The 16,241-nt window shown below is 40.8% G+C and overlaps 1 protein-coding gene and 2 long non-coding RNA genes across 4 annotated transcripts in view; 1 reads left to right on the forward strand and 2 right to left on the reverse strand.

Annotated features, from left to right (window-relative positions):
• Positions 1 to 4,616, reverse strand: part of FXR1 (FMR1 autosomal homolog 1) — a 34,239-nt gene extending 29,623 nt beyond the window's left edge. For both annotated transcript variants that reach the window (XM_027685893.1, XM_027685892.1), the window contains exon 1: positions 4,485 to 4,616. In XM_027685893.1, coding sequence (XP_027541694.1) covers positions 4,485 to 4,535 — 51 coding nt within the window. In that variant the 5' untranslated portion in view covers positions 4,536 to 4,616. The remainder of the gene's footprint in view (positions 1 to 4,484) is intronic.
• Positions 4,617 to 6,935: 2,319 nt separating this feature from the next.
• The window catches only part of LOC113968683, a 53,035-nt gene continuing 43,729 nt past the window's right edge, over positions 6,936 to 16,241 (reverse strand). Inside the window, exon 3 of the long non-coding RNA XR_003534599.1 lies at positions 6,936 to 7,029. This is a non-coding gene — a long non-coding RNA (uncharacterized LOC113968683). The remainder of the gene's footprint in view (positions 7,030 to 16,241) is intronic.
• LOC113968682 lies at positions 6,971 to 14,698 on the forward strand. The gene is made up of 3 exons (XR_003534598.1): positions 6,971 to 7,057; positions 8,949 to 10,127; positions 12,428 to 14,698. It is a non-coding gene; the product is annotated as an uncharacterized LOC113968682 (long non-coding RNA).

A 16,241-nucleotide genomic window follows, 5' to 3' on the forward strand; every position in this document is an offset into this window, starting at 1 on the left:
CAGTTATGCAAGAACCTCAGCACTGAATCCCCTGGTTTAGGCTTATTCATGGAAGTCTAAATGACTCATTGCTTATACTGCTTTCTTCATAAGCATATTCCCAAAGGGCAAAACTTCCAGAAGACACCCTCCACTGATCAGGTACCTCAGCAATCAATAAGCACTGCCTCTGGCACCTCCCTAAAAGGCTCAAGCAAATGGCTTGTCAACAGCAACAATGACTACAGCTACTTCTTGCAGGACTCTACACAACTTTCAAGAGACCATCAGCACTTTTAAAATGTCTGAAATTCCCCACCCATACAGATATAGGGCTAGATGTAATTAAAAATGCTGACCATTACAGCACAGTTGAGACCTTCAAAGAAAAAGCCAAAGGTCATTCAAGTTACTAAGTTCCCTGGTACAGGACTTGCGTGTGAATAACTGTGTAAGCTACACTCCTAATGACAAGTTCCTAGTTTAATCGAGCTAAAAGCCACTCAAAACAACTCAAGTTGTTTTCAAAGCCACTAATTAAAAACTGTAAGAAAAATTAAAAAATAATTATATTGTTATTGATGCATAAACTCTTTCTCCCACAGAATTGCTCATCATGCTTTCACTCTACATGTGGAGAAATGGTGTGTACTTCTCATTCATCACTTTTTCCCCTTAGTCATATTTTGGCTAGTCTCAACTTTGAGGCCAGTGCCAACTCCTGCTACCAGCACTTTGCTTAGTCCTGTTAGCAGAACAACTGCACCTCTTGAAACAGGAACAGAACAAGAAGGAAGCACTTCAGAACCTGTAAATTAAAGGCTGAGTTCCATTCATGTTTTTATTTATTTTATGCCCTTATATATTCTAAACAGCTACTACTGTAGAACTGAAAGAACAGAAGGGCATGCAGCACCATGTTCTAGCACATTCAAGTCCCTACAAGGAAGAATGCAAGGGATCTTTCAGAGTTATTCAGATGCTACTGAAAGACTTAAGTAGAGGAAGTGATCTGGTGTTCAATTGATGTACTTTGGATCTTACTGTAAGGCCCAACCTATTTCACAGCAGCTGACATCCGTCCTCATGAATAAAGTGCGTCCCCAGGGCTCTGATTTGCATACAAGTGAGCACACACAGGCTGATAGAGATACTGCGTAAAACAGAAGCTTTAGCCTTGTTCTTCCAAGAACCCTTTACAACTGGCAGGTCCAGAGGCAATGGGCACAAACCGGAACACAGAAATTTCTGTATGAATATTAGGAAGCTCTTTTTTTTTACCATGAGAGTGACTGAGCAGAAGGACAGGTTGTTTGGGAGGTTGTAGACTCTATCCTGCGTGCTATTCAAAAGCTATCTGGACATGGGCAACTGGCTCTAGGTGGCCCTGCTTGAGCAGGGGTGTGGACCAGAGGAATTCCCACAGTCTCTGCCAGCCTCAACCCTCTGTGAGCCTGTGAACTACTTCATGATCTTAATGACACAGAGAACCACCATCCTGCCAACACTGCAGTCAGGCCAAGAGGAGGCTGGGAGTATTCAGCTTCCACTCTCTTTGACTCACACACAGGCCAAAGAAATCCAGATATTTTTGGCCATTTCACATATGAAAAAAGTCTAACACCCCAAAACTAACCTGCCATCTAGCCCTCACCTAAAAACCATCAACTGTTCTGCTCTCAGAAAGCCCTCACTGCACCTCAAACATATGCAACCCCTTAACTAGGAGACTTCAGCAACCCTGTCTGTTCCATAGCACAAACCTCCTAATTTTTCCCAAGTCTGTCACTACTTCAAGTCCCATCAGTGCCATCTGTTCTCCAAAGACAATGGATGCTCAATATTATGATACATGCAAAGTCTTCTGAACTGCAGGAAGTGGCTGAACACTGGCTCTGCTGAGTAGTGGTTGAGAACTTGGGATAAAACACAAGGTAAACGCTGTCCTGTTCTCCAGATTATATCAATTATGTAAAGCAATGAAAACAAAAGAAAGCATAAATTACTTTGGTTATTGAGAAATAGGAGTTTAGAATTAGATCATAATTATGCTTTCTCTTGTACAAAAATTTAAAAGGGTACCTTGGGATCTACCATAACCACAGTTGCTGTCCACTGATTCTTGCATCATGAAAAGTATTTTGAGTTTTCATGTATTTTAATAAAGAACCTAATTTTCTGTACTAATTTATAGCAACCATAGTGTATCCATATATAACATATGTTCATAATGCATACATACAATGTATGTTCTTCCAATAGGTACAAAGAATTCCCCCTTGAAACTGAAGAGCAATTATTAGAGGAACAAAAGAATCTATGTAGAGTATCATTTACCATAGTCATACCTCCAGTAAGTATTGAAAAACCACTATAATGCTCCAACAGATTTAAACACTACATGTGTTCTACTACAGCCAAGTTGCAGACCATAGTAACAACTCATTAAAAAAAACAAACTCTCATGTTACTGTTTACATAATTATTTTGGGTTTTATCTCTGTTGGCATAGCACAATCTTTCTCATCTCATGTACCTGGAGGTATGTTGTGCTGATGACTCTGAATTCAGACTGTTCTAAGGGCAAACCTCAAATTTCATCCCATCTTACAAATTCTGCTTTTCTCTTCAGAAAACTTTTGCCACCATCCATACAATGTCATGTGGCTCAGACAACATGAGTCTCTTCTCATTATCTTGCACACAGTATGATCAATGCTTCCTAAATGTGACTGACACACCTCACTCCTTTGCTTCAGAAACTTTAAACAGCAAGTGTCTAGGAGTGTTACCTAGTTCCAAAATACTGCAGAACCTCTGCCTACTTCAACTATAAGACTCACAAAATGGAGTCACTGACACATTTCACTGCATGTAGTTCACAAGAATAATCTCTTAAAATTGTGTTTCTTTGGTCTATTTGGTTTGCGTTTTTTTGGGTTTTGTGGGTTTTTTCCCCTCCACGTTCACAGTGGATGACTGAATTGAGGCTTTGATCATGGTGCATCCAATCACCCTAACCTGCCTTCATCCACCATGAAGATGCCACCATTGGACTTAATCCTCATTTCATTGATCTCAAAGCCATTCTGCCATTTTTAATTAAAACTTCTGCTTTTGTTAGTTAGTGTTCATATGGCTAAAACGCACGATGGTGCTAATCCAAGTCTGACAATTCTCACTGACTTAGGAAGAGATGTCATCGTTGCAGATTTTACATCAGGCTTATTGTAATCAATTCTGTGCACATATCCCTTCAGTCAAAGAATTCAGCACACCTGCTCATACTCCCATGAGTCTCACATTCCTCTTAAGCAGAAGAAACAACTAATCCATGGTTTGTAAGCTTGTCCAAGATCACAAGGTAGAAAATGGAAAGCTAAGAAGAGCGTTTCCCAATTCTGAGCTTCCTAAAGGGCAGCAGGGGGGTGAAAAAAAATTAATTCTATTTACGAGCGTCCTGTTCCAGATGCAAATGGTTCTAATGTGGGTTTCTGTGTTTGTTACTTTGAGTTCGACAAAAAACGTATCTGATTTAGAAAATTTATAATCTACTGATTTTAGTAAAAAATTTCAGAGAATTCCCTACCAAGGGGATGCCAGTTACCCCGCTGCATTCTTTCCCCATAAGAGTATCTCCCATTTGTCATGGCCAGTTGAAAAAACTAACTCCTGAAGTCAGCTGGTAACAATCCCTTAAAACCAACTGCCTGCACATACTGTACAATTACCACATGACTTCCAAGCCAAATCCACAGCTGCACACAGGAAACTCAGAGGGGGAAAAAAAAGAAAAAGGACAACCCCACGCCCCCCAGTGCAACACTGGCTGTGCATGTGGTTGGGCACAATAGCTAAAGAGAGTCCCGAGATTAAATCCTCCCAGAACACAGCCATGCTGCGTGCTCACAATACCGGCTGGAATCAGCCCTTCTGGAAAGGAAGACAGGAGGCTATTGCCATAAAAAGAGCTGGGATTCTTAAACATCTGAAGCCAGGCTTAAGAGAAAATGACTGACAGGCAACAGCTGAGAGTATTCTGCATTGATCCTGTACCATCCTGACATTCCAGGGAGGGTGATGGTGAAGGAAGATTTCTGATGGCATAAATAAACTCGAAATCTCAAAAAAAATTATTTTTAATATTTTAGAAATCATTATTACCGTCCCACCCAAAAGCCCCTACATCTCGAAAAAACAACTCCCTCCACCCCCAGACGCCCACCCACCCTCCCCAAAATGAAGGCCCGGGGAATCCCCCCCGCCGCGCATCTGCTCCCCCCCGGCCCCGTCGGCGGCTCTGCCTTCCCACCACACGACCCTCCCCTGAGCGCAGCCCTCGCCAGCCTCGTCACCGCCGCCCCCCGCCGCCGCCCCGCTCCATCCCCGCCGCCCCCGGCCCCGCGCCCCCCGCACCTTCCCCGCTGCCCGCGCCCTCCCCCGCGGCCCCTCGGCCCCGGCCCCGCCGGGCGCGGAGCTCCCCGCGCCGCCCCCGCCGCCGGTACCTTGTAGAAGGCCCCGTTGGAGCCGCGCACTTCCACCGTCAGCTCCTCCATGTTGGGGCCGCAAAGGACGCCGGGACGAGCTTCTAGAAACTGTCACCGCGGGGGGAGCGAGCGCCGCCCGCCCCCTCCGCCCCCAGCCCGCCGGGGCCGTCCCCCGGCTCCTCCCGCTCCTCCCGCGCCTCAGCGGGGCGGGTCCTGCGGGACGGGCTCCCGGGAAGGGCTCCCCGCTGCCGGCGGAGCGGGGCGTTCCTTGCGGGAAAGGGTTCCCGGGAAGGGCTCTCCTCCCCGCCGTTACCTCCCCGCCCGCCGGCGCTGAGGGGAGAGCGCGGGAGCCCCCGCGGGAGCGGCCGCGTGAGGGGGGCGGCGGCGGCGGCCGGCGCTGCGCGGACAATGCGGAGCGGGGCTGCTCTTGTTTAACGAACGGCCGTTCAAAAGGCCGGGCCTGAGGGGACGCCTTCGGCTCCCGAGCTGCCTCCGGCGCCGGGCGTGCCGAGACGGTGCCCGACGTCCCTGTGCCGGAGCCCCCGGGGGGTGCCCGCCCTGCCCTGCCCCGCCCTGCTCACACACGGTGTGGGCTGTCCTGCCTGCCTGCCTTCCCCAGGAAAAATAAAAGATATAAAACGCCTGTGCCGGTCGATGGCCCTCGCAACACACTCGGACGCGAATTGTGCTGTGAGCTGGATGCTCACATAAGCTTAGTCATGCAGAGCCTGATGAACGGCCTGGGCCTTTGCCAAAATGCCGATGTTTTTGCAATATCTTTAAATATAGAATCATGGAATCATCAAGGTGGGAAGAGACCTTTAAGACCATCAAGTCCAACCACCAACCCAGCACTGCCATTGTAACCCCTAAACCACTGACCCACATCACCCAGCAGCAGATCCAGATGCCTCTTAAACACCTCCAAGGATGGAGACTCCACCACATCCCTGGGCAACCCATTCCATTGCCTGACCACCCAAACAGTGGTTTTTTTCCTAATATCTGATCTGAATCTCCCCTGTCTCAGTTGAAGTCTATTTCAATAATGGCGCTTTCAAATGCCCTTTCTGCTGATCTTTCCTGTTGGACATCAGCCCCAAATGACCAGGGATGCATGATAATATTTTACCCATCAAATGTTTTCATTTTTAGTTTCTCCATGTTATTCTCCCACTGTAGCTTTTGTGCTAGCTGTAACCATGTCTGTCAGAGGGGTGAGAATTTTGGGTAATACAGGCCCAAAAGTGTTGAGAAATCTGACTAGTGAATAGGGAGGCACAAATGCTCAAAATGGTCAAAGAACATGTGGCTGTGACACTTGGGGATGTGGTTTAGTGGTGAACAGCACAGCACTGGGTTGGACCTGATGATCCCAACCTTAACATTTCTGTGATTCTGATGTGGAAAATACATGTTCAACCAACATCATGGAATTTTTTTCCCATGTTGTGCCCATGAATATTCTCATTCCTGAATAATATTTGTTCCACATGAATGTTGGAGGGTACATCTTGTTCTAAATATGGTTTAAATCTTTATAAATTACCCACAATTTATTCTGTCCATGGTGCCTAGGCCATGCATGGGGAAGAGACCTCTTCTTCAATATGGTAGCTGCCCCCTTTCCTGTTGGCAGAGGCCATTCAGAACTTCCCAGGATAAGTATGGAACCTGATAATATGAAGCAGACAGTTGTGCTGACAAAATTCTACACCAAAAATTTTCATCACTCCAAGATTGAATAGCCTGAGGTTCCTTTTTTTAGCTACCAAGACACAGAGTCTCAATGTCAACTGCTAAAAAATGGTGTCTGGGGTTTAAAAAGAAAAAAAGCATAAATAAACTACACATGAGCTGCTGCTGTCCTCAGGAGTGAAAACGGGACACAGATAAAAGCAATCACTCCAGAACTGCGTGAGGTGCCTGGGTCCACATTTGCAGAACCGGGGGACAGTTCTGGTCATTAATGATAAGGAGAACTTGCTTGAGCCAATGCAATCTGCATCTGAATTTGCCTGATAAAATTTGTTTTTCTGGAAGAGCGTGGATGATAGTGGTTAAGTGGCAGGGTTGTTTACATGTTAATATTGAGGCGATTGCTATATCTGGGTGAAATGGGGGTAGAAGAGGGCTGTTAGTAGGTTGTAGGCCATAATAGTTTGCAGCACATCAGCCAGAATGTAGAGGATGAATCTGTCTAAGTTTAGTTTTCACTTAATATAAATTAGAAGTAACTACTACATTGAATTACTTTAAGTATTTAAGGAAATGAGAAAAGGGAGGATCTTTATTCATCTTCAGGAACTCTGATAGTAGCTACTTGCAATTTTTTTCACAAGACGTGGTAAGGTGACTAATTTTTTTGTTTCATTTTGCAATAAGTGAAACTGCCACCTCCATTTCCCAGAGCCATTCTGGTCGGGGAGATGCTCTGGGGAAATCTGGTTCAACCACTCTCTGTCCTCTGTTGAAACTTCCACAGCTCAGGAGGGAGAGCAAGCTTGAACATGCCAGAAGGACAGTAAACAGGAAATAGCAGGATTCTGTATCCTTTTGTGGGCTGGAAAAAGCGGAAAAAGCAGAAAAAGGTTTGCTTATTTGAGTGAGCAAAGTGAAGGATTGAACACCGAGGGATTAAGATTGTTGTCTTCAAGTACATCAAGGCACACAAAGGGGATAACGATCAGTGAGAGACTGAGGCTATAAAAGACTGAAAACATGACTAGTAAAAAGACTCCCAAATAGGTACAGACTGACCATTAATAAACTTGGAAGTGGGACTTTAGAATGGGAGGTTGAGGAATTTTCAGGAACAGCCCTTCAAAATTAATTAATGAAAGTTAATAAAGCCTGCCTACTTTTAGGATGAAAAAAGCATTTATGATGGTGACATATCATGAGCAATATAAACCATATTTTCAAGATAGAAAACTTTGAAAGTATCGACCCCTGCAAATAAACAACCAACTCATACTCCCATCCTTCCAAATGCCTTGTCTAAAATTCAAGAAGTATGTGGATATGCTGGAGAGGGTTCAGGAAACAGCCATAAAACCAAGGGTTGAAAATGTAACTCACTTTAAAACAGTATCATAGCAGAGTTTTAATACATTGAAAGAATTATGTTTTTCTACAATCTACAAGTACCCAGGTAGAACAAAAAAATATAAAGGCCTCTAGATTCCTATGACTAGCAACTTTGAAATCAGTATTGAGTTTGCTCCAGTTCATACACAAATGAATTCATGGAAATGTTGTCAACTGTGTAACTGAGGGTCAGAATGGAATTGTCATTCTGGGACCTTATGACATCACTGTTAAATGTTCACCTCACCAAAAAACTGACAAATTCTAGCCATTTTCAGGGACTTGGGCAAGAGTGAGACAACTATGAGATCAACAACATAACTGCTTAGAATAGTTATCTCTTAAAGTAAGATTATATTTAGTTATGAAAAGATGCAGAAATTGGTAGCCCTCTTACACTACTAGTAGGCTGAGAGTTTCTGTTAAAAAAAATTTTGTAGTTTTAAACTATTAGTTACTTTGCTGCCAATTAACTTTAGTGCCTTTTCTGATGCCAAAGCAAGGGCCATTGCTGTGTTTTACTGAGCATATATTCTACCTTTCAGTAAAATGAAACCCCAGAAGCAGCCTTTCTTAGCACATTTTGTAAAAAAAAAAAAAAATAGGCAAAAATCAAAGTCAACTAAATTCAGAGTTACGCCTTTACTTACAAACACAATGTAACAACCTGGATCTTTCCATTCAGTGAAGGGAAATGCTGACACACTTAGCAACTTATGCCATAAAAAATAAAATAAGCATAAAAAATTAATCTAGTTTTGCCTTTAAGTGGGTAAAAATCTTTTTGGTTCCTTAGCTCATTCTGAAATTTTGGCAGAAGGCTGATGCCTATGAGAGACATCCATGCAGAGACTTCCAACCTTAGCAGAAGCTTAGGCAACAGGCAGCACCAAAACCTTCTGTAAATTGCTGTGCATCCCTAATTCTCAGCAGAAACAAGCAACACAGATGGATATTTGAAAGATACTATGAAATAAGATCATATTGGCCTCATGTCTTACCAAATGACAAAACTACATTACAACTCAGAAAATGTCTTAGAGAAGTTCTTTTGAGAAATTACCTGTTTCCAAGTGTATAGAGTTTACTCATTTCCATGTATGTTTTCTTGTTCCACAAGTTGTACTTGGGTGGGAGAAGGAAGTTTATGAAACTAATAAAATCACCTCCAGTATATCCAGTGTACAACACTGATAGAAAGACATATGGCCTTGATACCAATTGTCCTGTTGGGCTGTGTAAAGAGCCTGTAGTTTGTTGTAAAAATAGAAAGAAAACTCCTATAGAAAATCTTGTGTTTTGTTTTGGTCTGTCCTTCACTGTGATTTTTGCACTACTGGAATATTAAGCTGAAGAAGAATCTTTACAATTTTTCATCCCATTTTTCATCAGCCTTTCACAGCTGCATTCCTGACCTTTACCAATGAATGAATATTTGTCTAGAGGTTCACTGAACCACATATTCCGTGCCCAGCCACATCTGCAAGTACTGTAAGCAGACACCACTTCTGAAAATAGGACCCACAAAAGGTGTTGCTAAGTGAGAGTATGTAAAAACATTTTTGTGCAGTGCAGTTTCAAACCCTCAGTCTGGTAAGGAAATCAGAGAACTAATAAATCATAAGAGTTCCTCTGATTGTATATGAACTTTTGTAGTTATTTGCACCTATATTGAAAGGGAAAAATCTTTGGAGCTAATTTATTTTTTGTGTATTACAGCTGATAGTACTCACATTGATCTGTTTAGACACAATGAACTTAAAATGATTTGAAGTTATAGGGTTAAAAACCTCCTTAGTTTAGAAGGATAAAAAGTGTTAAGAATCCACAGAATGCAGTAGGTGTTTACTATTATTTTCTGCTTCCTGTTACTGCAGTCTAAAAAAGAAAAAGTCACTGAGCTAATTAAATTATATAAGGAAGACATCAAGAAACAATATTAAAAGAAAATTGGTTTTGACTACAGTCTGTATTTATGCTGAAGTAACGATGAGCAATATCATTCAGGTTTCATTTGTTCAAAGTCCACAAGATAATGTACATATTCAGCAAAAGAAAAATATACATCCAGGCAACAAACTACTATGTGAAAGTAATTTCATGCTCAATGACAACATATGGAACCTTGTTTTTTCACACTGGATGAACTTCTGTCTTACCATTGCTTGACTGGTCTTCCCATTTTTGTCAGTAGCAGCACAGGAAAGTAAGCAAAATAAAATGAAAAGTTTGGTGTCATTCTGAGAGCAACAAGAAGCACTAGACAATGCCTGCTGTAAACTCAGTGTTCATCCTGGCACCAGGAAGGAACTGCAAAATCATTTCTCTGAAATTTTAATGAACTCCAACGAGAATGCTGCTGGTTAATGGACTTTATGCAATGGGCGGAAACTCATCCATTCACAATCCAACTTTTCGTGGGGCTGGCTTGGTTTGCTAATATTCATTATCACTTTACATCTACCTCTTTTGAATGCTGGTGTGGATGCAGCTGATCTGAAAAATCTAACCTTGTGCTTGACTTTGTTCCAAGCCAGGATGTGTGCATGGAGCACCAGAGGGATCTCAGTGGTGAGTCTGCAGTCATGGTGATGTAATGGTATGGGGGAACCTGCCATATAATTAGCTTTAGATGAGCAAGCCTAAAAGTTCTCACCTCCAAGTGTTGAGTTATATCCTTCCTATCACTCTTGTTACCCACACAAACCCAAATTAATAATTTCTGTCTTCTGAATACTTTCAGTGGAAAACAGGAAAGGAAAGTAGTGTTTTAATTTGTTGCTGATCCAATTTTGGTCCTTTATTGATTCTCAGGGTACCTTTGTTTTGACTTGAAACTTTTGGACCAACTTTTAGTGTCAGCATCGTGTACAGAGATATCTGCATTTCTAGTGTTGGACTGGACCAGAGCAGGGTTTCAGCTAATGTAGATGTATGTGGTATGAGTTACTAGCTACCTCCTGCAATAAACAAATGAAAAGTTCATTTGTGTTCCTAAAGGATTACCTGATATAATCTAAAGCACAAAATAATTCATTTCACAAAGAGATCAGTTGTCAGCTCAAGGCACTCTGCTGTCAAGAGTTCCAAAAGCAGGTTTCTGTCTTGCCACACTTTACTTTTTAAGGGCCCTAATACAGCAAATTACTTAGGCAAGAGTTTTATTTACCACCTGACTTGAAGGAATAGAAGAATGTCTTTAAATAGTTTGCTTAATCTGTGCTCTTCAAGAAAGGAAGGAGTTGAGAAGAAAGTTTTCTTCAAATTTGTTGGCAGAACAATAATGTAAAGCATTCTGTGTACATGTATTTTCTGGTTTCTCTGAAAAGTCCCACCCCTAGAGCAACAGATATCTATTATATGTGTACATATATATGTATTTGTTATATGTATTGTATTATGTGTATATATAAAGAAATTGCATATAAATACAGAATCCTAGTGCATTAGGAGCAAAGAAAAGCATTTTACTTAGACAAAGTACTAAGAATGTTGATATGTCAATGACGGGATCTCAACATCAGTTTCTCCCAAAATGGATTACATTCAACTCCTTCAAGAAATCAAGGGAACCTTATAGGCATTGATTTAAATACTAATACTCAGATTATGGGATTAAACATTCATATTTTGATGATTTCAAGATGTAGCTAGTAACCCATACAAATCTACATTCCTTCAAACGCAGCTCTGCTGTTGGATAGGATGAGCCAATATGGGACAGCCAGTATTCCAGTGAAATGAGTTACTGAGAAGCTCAAACATGTTTCCTGTGGGTTTTGTGATTGCTCTCTCAACTGAGATGACCTTCCTCTGGTACGTGTGTTCCAGCTGTATCACAGATGCCATTGCAGAGGGTGGGATAAAATCTGGACTCTTGCCTTTTTCTTTTTTCCATCTTTCTAAAAATACTGTTCTATTAATAGCATAGCATTTTCCCAGACTGCCAGTCTGTTGAGATGAAAAAGGGAGCTCATTAAGCTACTTTGGTGATAAAATAGACAGTTCTGATAAATGCACCAAAACTGACCATCCTTTTGGTCTAATCAGTAACATTCTTGCACGAGTGCTCAGGACGTCATGTCTTTGGCATAATTCCACTTCCTTTTTTTCAGTTGTTTGATGCCCTGATGCCAAATGCTGTAGGCTGCTGGCATGTCAGACACTGCAGCACGTGATTTCACCAGTGATTTGTTGCCATAAGACTCATCATCTGAGCCCTAAGAGCTGAGATTGCTTTAACCTGCTCTTTCCACAACCTTACATGCCTGCTTGTTTTGTCCTGTCACAGGGGAGTTATATCTCCAGCTTTTCCTGCTGGAATGAATTGGTACTTTGGAAAGGAGCCCTTCTCTTCAAGGTTTAAATGCTTCTTTAGACAATGGTAAAAAAGTGGCTAATTGCCAGAAACCAGCTACATTAGAGCTGTCAAAAGGAGGGGCTGAGGAGGATTAGTGCAAATGGATGAAATATGCAGGAAAAGAAATAGGAACGAGGAGGAGACAAATGATAACAAGAGGAAAGTCAAGTGGGAAAAGAACAACAGAAGAAAGAAAAGTTCAAACAGCAGTGGAAGAAAAGTTAAAAATTTAGGCTTTGATAAAGAAAGATTTGATGAATGAAAAGGATGAGGTAAGAGAGGAAGATAGATAAAATAAGTGCTAAATGAGGAAAAGCAAGAGAGAAAACAGTTCTGGGGAATACATGAAAATACATGATGGTCACCTGTGATATTCACATGCTTTTTCTCACTAAAAAAGAAAGGAAGAGATGGTTGAAGACATCAACAATATAGACTAATTTATCTCTTATATAATGTTTCCTGGTATTTGGGATCCAAAGTTAATTTTTTTTTTGCCATCCTGGAGCAGGAATTTGATTGCAATTCTTTTACTGTGTGGACTGTGTGAGCATGTCTGTACCACCCAGTCAATGCTACATCACATCAAGATACTGGAATAAGGTCTGCATGAGGCAGGATTTGCATGGGAAGCAGCACAGCCCTGGAATGTAGCATTGCACCCAAGCTAAGGTACCCCTTGTTTCAGTAGGGTCCTTTGCCTCCGGGGGACACCAAACAAGCAGAGACACAGTGTTTGTAGGTCCCTTCTTCTGACATCCTTGTGTAGTAGCACAGTGTGAAGTAAAGGTGTAATTCCAGCTTTTTCTGTTGCAGCTGTTTCACTTCCCAGAAATACTTTAGTGCTCACAAAGATACAGAGCATGTGGGAACTACTGTTTAGATTTTGAGCCAGTGAGCCCATGCATACCAGTAACAATCACAAATACAACAGCTTTTTCTGTATAAAATAAAAGTATGCTTATCCAAATCAGTTTACAGGATTGGAAACTTAAAAAAAAAATTCACAATTTCCGTTTCATGGAACCGTTTTGAACAACTTTTAATTCACGTGACAAGGATTTTAAGACTTTAACATTTTTATCATTAAACAACATTTTATTTCAAATTAAAATAAAATATTCTTTCTAAATGCATGACAATAAAACCTGATGTCTTAGCTCCCCATACTTGTTCCTCTGAGAAAATAAAGTGTCAAATACCCTAAATTCCACACTCTGGAGCAATTTAGATCTCCTTAGAGATCACAGTTTGAACTACAAATGCAATAAGGGCTGCATCCTGCTGTAGCTGAAATCCTTCCTAAGTCTACTTCTGCTTTTCAATCTCTCTAATTTTTCATTAGATCAAGAGTCACACATTTTTGTTGGCAGTAAAGCAATTCCAATTTGAACTGCCTTCTGTCTTCAATAGGAATTTTCCTAAAGTACAGAAATAAAAATGTAAAACTTTGCTGTGTTTCATTACTTTCATTCTTTTGAACATTGCGGCTCTGAAAGCTCTGTGTGAAATTATTAGAAGATGGGTTTTGAAATGCTTGTGAAAGTAGATGCATATATGGGACTCAAAGGGCCTTATTTAAAAAAGAAATTTGCCAGTTACCCAGATCTCTGGTTGGTTATGCCCATTCAAGGATACAGAATCCATCATTCCTATGATTATTTTTACATCTGAACTTTTTTTTTATACTAGATAGACTTGAAACTTTCAGGGTCATTTGCCCAGCATGTAGTTGAATGTCCTGTGCTATAGATTCCAATTAGCAAGACCATGTTCAATGGTCCTACACCTCCAATGCTGTCTAACTGCTTTCCACTTGGCTTTATATGTTTCTTCTTTGTTGCAGCTGCAACCAGGTCTATCTACCCTTTGATAGAAAAATTTCAATTACCCCAGGGAGAAGCTTTTAGCTTTATTAAGCATTGAAGTCTACACATTTGTTCTTCTGTTGAAGAGCAGTTCAAAAGGAGACTTTCTGAGGAAGTAATCTGATAAATTAGGATAAATCTTGTGGACTTTCACTGCTAATGTTTTTCCTGTAGTCTGAGCCTAAGAATCTGCCAACTCAATGTACAGTTAAGCATTTCTTTAACACTTTTAGCCACTGACAGATGTTTCTTATACTTTACAAGTAAGTGGCTCTTCAGTGTTTTTTGAGACTGCTGTGCTCTCAGCATAAAATTGATGTCACAGAAGGCTGAAGAGCTGTGCTCCAGCCTTGATAGACAGTGACAGAAAACTGTTCCCATCTGGCAGCTCTGTACTGGCCTCTGAGTAAACTAATGGTTTCCTTTCTGAGATGATGGGTGTCAACTCATCACCTCCTTGCTGCCCAGAGTAACCTTAGTTATCTCAGGAAAAGCAAGGCCTGCATACACCAGGTCTCTAATCTGCCCTCGCTTTGTTGTCATTGCCCTCTCGGGGGAGTGGGGTGGCCAAGTGAGGTGGAGGAAAGCTGGCAATAACACTGTTGTAAGTCACATCTCTTTGTAGATAAAAAAAAAGGAGCTGCTCTTCCTAATGCTGTCAATCTTGTATTTCATTTCATTGGTGGGTTCATTTATGCCAGTAAATAAGGCTGTCATTTCTGCTTTTTAGTGTTTGAGAATTCCACAAAAGTTTCACGTCGCTGGTTTGAAATCGAATCTTTCATTATTGTCTCTATCTTGCAAATTAATTTATTACTGTATTTGAAGTCCTAAATGCCTCTTGAGAGAGCTGAACATACAGTCTAACAATCTACCCATAAAGAGCAAACATGAGTTACACATTTAAAGAAGATAATCTTTCAGTTGTATGGAAATCCTGTCACTCTTGCTTTTCTGTTTAAGCTTCATATAATAAAGCCTTTCTTTCTGTTTTCAGAAAAGTTTTGGTTCTTGCTCACTCATCCCTGTTCTGTGTGGCAGAAGAAAATGGCACATTAAATTGAGACTGTAAAAAGGGGCACGCAACTAAATGAAATTATGATCACCAAATTAGAACACTAGAGTTCTTGGATGCAATATATTTTTCTAGAAATCCTCTAAAAGAGGGAGTGAGTAGGAAATAAATAAACATGGAGAGAGTTCTCCAAACCCACATTCTCACCTAAGTCTGAAGCTACAGCATGCTTTTTGGAGCACTATTAAATAACAGCCACTATCAGTTTCAAACACAGGTAGTAGAATTTACATAAGCAAATGTCATCTGGCTAAATACTGCCCCATAAATATACATATTATAATCTGTTATTAACACACAAGATTATATTGTCATAATACATCAAAATATTACAAGTGGGGATTTCAAATGAATTATCACTCTTCAATTCTGTGCATCCATCATGAGGCCAATATGCCACCAGCATCTCTCTTACAAGACACACACATACTCTCCTGTCCCTCAGGACAGAGGCACTTAACTTCTTTCTCAGCAACTCAGCCAACAACAAATACTCCCACTGAAACCAAAACAAAATTGAAAAAGAAAGAAAAGAAAATCCCCAAACTGTTTGCTCTCTCTGAGGGAAACACTATTTCATAGTGCCACATAGTTAGTAAGACAGAGGCAAAATAATTAAGATTACAGAAATTAATTCTATATCAAAGTCCACAGAAGGACTCCTGTTGACATCAAAGCTTTGTCTTCTTTTTGATAATGAGATTACACTTCATACTTGATTTTCTACATGTTATTCTCTGCAGAGTAGATGTATTACCACTGTCTGTCAATGATTCTGCACAAAATTCAATCTGTTTAAAAGCAAGGGATAGGTTTTTTTATGCCACCAGGTTTAGAAAACGTGCAATCTAAGACCTGATTCCATAACCTTGGAGTTGAAAGTGTAGTTAGAGCTTGTGTTTCCAGTGTTTCATCATGTGCATCCATATTTTATGCTTTTACTTCCAGTTAGTCAAGGCCTGTCTTTCAAATTTCAACTTGTATCATCTATCCAGCTTCATTCAATACATTTGTATATATGTAATTACATGACATGCAGTAAATAATGCTGGTGACAGGACAAAAAAAAGTGGAAAAAATTGCTGTCTCACTCTCTCACCTGGTTGGGTCTGGAAAAATCAGATGGAGTAAAATGCAGTTAGAAGGCAGCAGGTAAGATTGAACATAAAGAAAGTGTTAGCTTTTTTACCAAAAACTCCCCCTCATATATCTGCCTATCCATTTATCAGAGTAGAAATACCATAAACCCAATACCCAATCTTACTTTGATACTCTCCATTTTCTGAACACTGCTAATACAGTCTGGTGGCATTTTGACATGTAACCTTTTAAGAGAAGTTCAAGGTATACGTTGCTGAATCAGTCGTTGCTATTACTGATGT

The sequence above is a fragment of the Neopelma chrysocephalum genome, unplaced genomic scaffold (genome assembly GCF_003984885.1).
Source record: "Neopelma chrysocephalum unplaced genomic scaffold, ASM398488v2 Primary Assembly neopelma1_69, whole genome shotgun sequence".
NCBI lineage: Eukaryota > Metazoa > Chordata > Aves > Passeriformes > Pipridae > Neopelma > Neopelma chrysocephalum.